The following is a 3,181-nucleotide window of genomic DNA, read 5'->3' as shown; positions in this document are numbered from 1 at the left end:
TCAGCTCCTTGGGTACTTTCTCTAGCTCCTCCATTGGGGGCCCTGTGTTCCATCCTATAGATGACTGTGAGCATCAACTTCTGTATTTGCCAGGCTCTGGCATAGCCTCACACGAGACAGCTATATCAGGGTCCTTTCAGCAAAATCTTGCTGGCATATGCAATAGTGTCTGGATTTGGTGGCTGATTATGGGATGGATCCCCAGGTGGGGTAGTCTTAACCAATATTTTTTAAGCCTTAGATTAAAGCATTGGGCTGTATATATGTCAACTGGAGTTGGACAAACCATGTTCTCTGCATTTTTGGCCAATTGTTGCTTTCTGTAATAGTCTTCGTGTTCTGCAAATTTTTGGGGTCACTTAAGTATACTATCATATAGTCTGCAAATAGTGATATCTTTATTTTTTTCTTTACCAATTTATATCCCCTTGATCTCTTTTTGTTGTCTTATTGTTCTAGCTAACACTTTGAGTACTATATTGAATAGATATGGGGAGAGTGGCATCCTTGTCTTGTCCCCGATTTCAGTGGGATTGCTTCAAGTATGTCTCCATTTAATTTGATATTGGCTGATGGTTTGCAGTAAATTGCTTTTACTGTGTTTAGGTAAGAGCCTTGAATTCCTTATCTTTCCATGACTTTTATCATGAATGGGTGTTGGATCTTGTCAAATCCTTTTTCTGCATCTAAGGAGATGATCATGTGAGGTTTTTTCCTTTGAGTTTGTTTATATGGTGGATTACATTAATGGATTTTTGTACATTAAACCAACCTTGCATCCCTGGGATGAAGCCTACTTGATCGTGGTTTTGATATGTTTTCAGATTCGATTTGCAAGAATTTTATTGAGTATTTTTGCATTGATATTCATGAGCAAGATTGATCTGAAGCACTCTTTTTTGGTTGGATCCTTGTGTGGTTTCAGTATCAGAGTAATTGTGGCTTCATAGAAAGAGTTATGTAGTGTTCCTTCATTTTCTATTTTATGGAATAGTTTGAGGAAAATTGGTATCAGGTCTTCTTTGAAGGTCTGGTAGAATTCTGCACTAAATCCATCTGGCCCTGGGCTTTTTTTGGTTGGGAGGTTTTTGATGACTTCTTATATTTCCTTATTTGATATGGGCCTGTTTAGATAATTTACTTGCTCTTGATTTAACTTTGGTATGTGGCATTTGTCTAGAAAACCATCCATTTCATCTAGATTTTCCAGTTTTGTTAAGTATAGACTTTTATAGTACGATCTGATGGGTTTTTTTTTTAATTTCCTCAGTTTCTGTTGTTATGTCTCCATTTTCATTTCTGATTTCATTAATTTGGACACTGCTTCTTGGCCCTTTAGTTAGTTTTGGCTAGGAGTTTTTCTATCTTGTTGATTCTCTCAAAGAACCAGTTTTTGGTTAAAAGTCATGTCAATAACAACTTGATTGAAATTGTACTCAAAGTGTTTTCATTAGCATATATCCGTTTATTAGTTTATGAAGACATTTCCAAATGACAACATCATTCAAAAATGTTAGCATTGTAAATCTTCAGCCCTCCTCCTCTTTTGCCTACCTTTTTCTTTGACCATGAATTTCCCAGTCTCACTTCTATGTTTTATCACAGACACACAGTCTGGTGTGTGTGTGAGAGAGAGAGAGACAGACAGACAGAGAGACAGAGAGACAGAGAGACAGAGAGACAGAGAGACAGAGATTCAGAGAGACAGAGCCTGAAAATAAGAAATAACATGTAATATCTGATAATTATGAATCTGATTGGTTTGACTTACTACAATAATTTCCAAGTATATCAATTTCTACACAGATATTTGTTTTTCTTGAACACCAATTATTCTTACTAGAAATATATATGTCAGATATTATATTTAACATTATACAAATATATGTGTGTTTCTATACCATATATAATGTGTCAAGCCATTACTATTGCCCTACTAGTATTTTTGGAGGTTGATTTTTTTCTCTCTATTGATTCATACCTTACAGCATGAATGCATAGATAGTGCATGGGCAATTGTGAATCTCAGTGAGTCTCATTGAATGCATTTCTAACTGTATGATGATTAGTTAGTGGGCTATTAAATAGAGCTATGCCACCTAGAGGACTAGCTGAGGTATGCTCAGAGGAAAAGGCTCCAAAATGTCGGCCCTCTGTATTCCAGACTTTTAACAGCTAAAAACCTGGGATCTTGAATACTTAACAGAAAATACATTTCATGGGATTTTGTTGTGATGTGATTCTTTGTGGTAGATTAAGCAGAGTGCTCAGGAGGTTTCCTTTATTCTGAACTGTGAATGGTGTTTTTTATCACTAATCCTGATCCCTTTGTATTCAGATAAATTGTTGCTATAAAGTATTTAGTCATATGTTTTTAGCATAAAGAATACAGTAACACTGAGAATTTTAATAAGACTATTAGAAGGATACTTATTCACCTGTTATAGCAGGAGAACGATTAATCACAGACTTCATGAGTTTATATAATGAGAATCTTGGCCATTTAAGTACTTCACACATATTATTTCTCTTCTTCTGTTCTCAGGATCACCTGGAACCATCAGTCCATCACAGAACATGTCTAAAACCAAGACAGGTAAATTAGGAGACTTCAAAGTCATAGTTCTGGATGCAGAAAGTCCACATCTTGTCCAGGGAAGGCAGACTCCCTGGATGGATGTAATGAAAAAATTTTGATCTCCTTTAATATTTGTAACTTCTTTGTCCTGAACTTTAGCCTCAGAGACCCAGGATCACACAGTAGAAAATCTCATCAGGATGGGGATGGCTGGTTTTGTCTTCATACTCCTTGGAATTTTGCTGTTTGAAGCTTGGTGCAACCAGAGACAGACCCACCATGCACCTGGGAGGTAGTCGGAAGAGAAAAAGTACGTTTTCTAGGTTCCAGAGTCTGAGAAATAAACACAATAATCTCAAACTTTCATGTAAAAGAAAACCACAGTCCTTACATTAAGAAACTGTTCTGAGAAGGTCTGGGGAACAAATGTGTTTGGGGTTGCAGAGAAAGACGTGGGTGTTGTGAAGAGATCCTTCTTCACTATATGAGTTTCTGTTCTTCCATCTATGGGCATTTGCTGACTGATCCAGCTGTGTTCTGTATAAACAATATGAGGAAAGTCCTCACATCTGTGCATCCTCTGCTTCCCATCCTTCTCATGTG

General features: G+C 36.8%; 1 protein-coding gene across 1 annotated transcript in view; it reads left to right on the top strand.

Moving 5' to 3' along the window:
• Positions 1 to 2,585, top strand: part of LOC110297350 (leukocyte immunoglobulin-like receptor subfamily A member 6) — a 5,842-nt gene extending 3,257 nt beyond the window's left edge. The window contains exon 5 of the mRNA XM_021166096.2: positions 2,546 to 2,585. Coding sequence (XP_021021755.1) covers positions 2,546 to 2,585 — 40 coding nt within the window. The remainder of the gene's footprint in view (positions 1 to 2,545) is intronic.
• The last annotated feature ends 596 nt before the right edge of the window (positions 2,586 to 3,181 follow it).

This window comes from Mus caroli, chromosome 7, assembly GCF_900094665.2.
Source record: "Mus caroli chromosome 7, CAROLI_EIJ_v1.1, whole genome shotgun sequence".
Taxonomy (NCBI): domain Eukaryota; kingdom Metazoa; phylum Chordata; class Mammalia; order Rodentia; family Muridae; genus Mus; species Mus caroli.
This window is presented reverse-complemented; position numbering and strand designations above follow the sequence as displayed.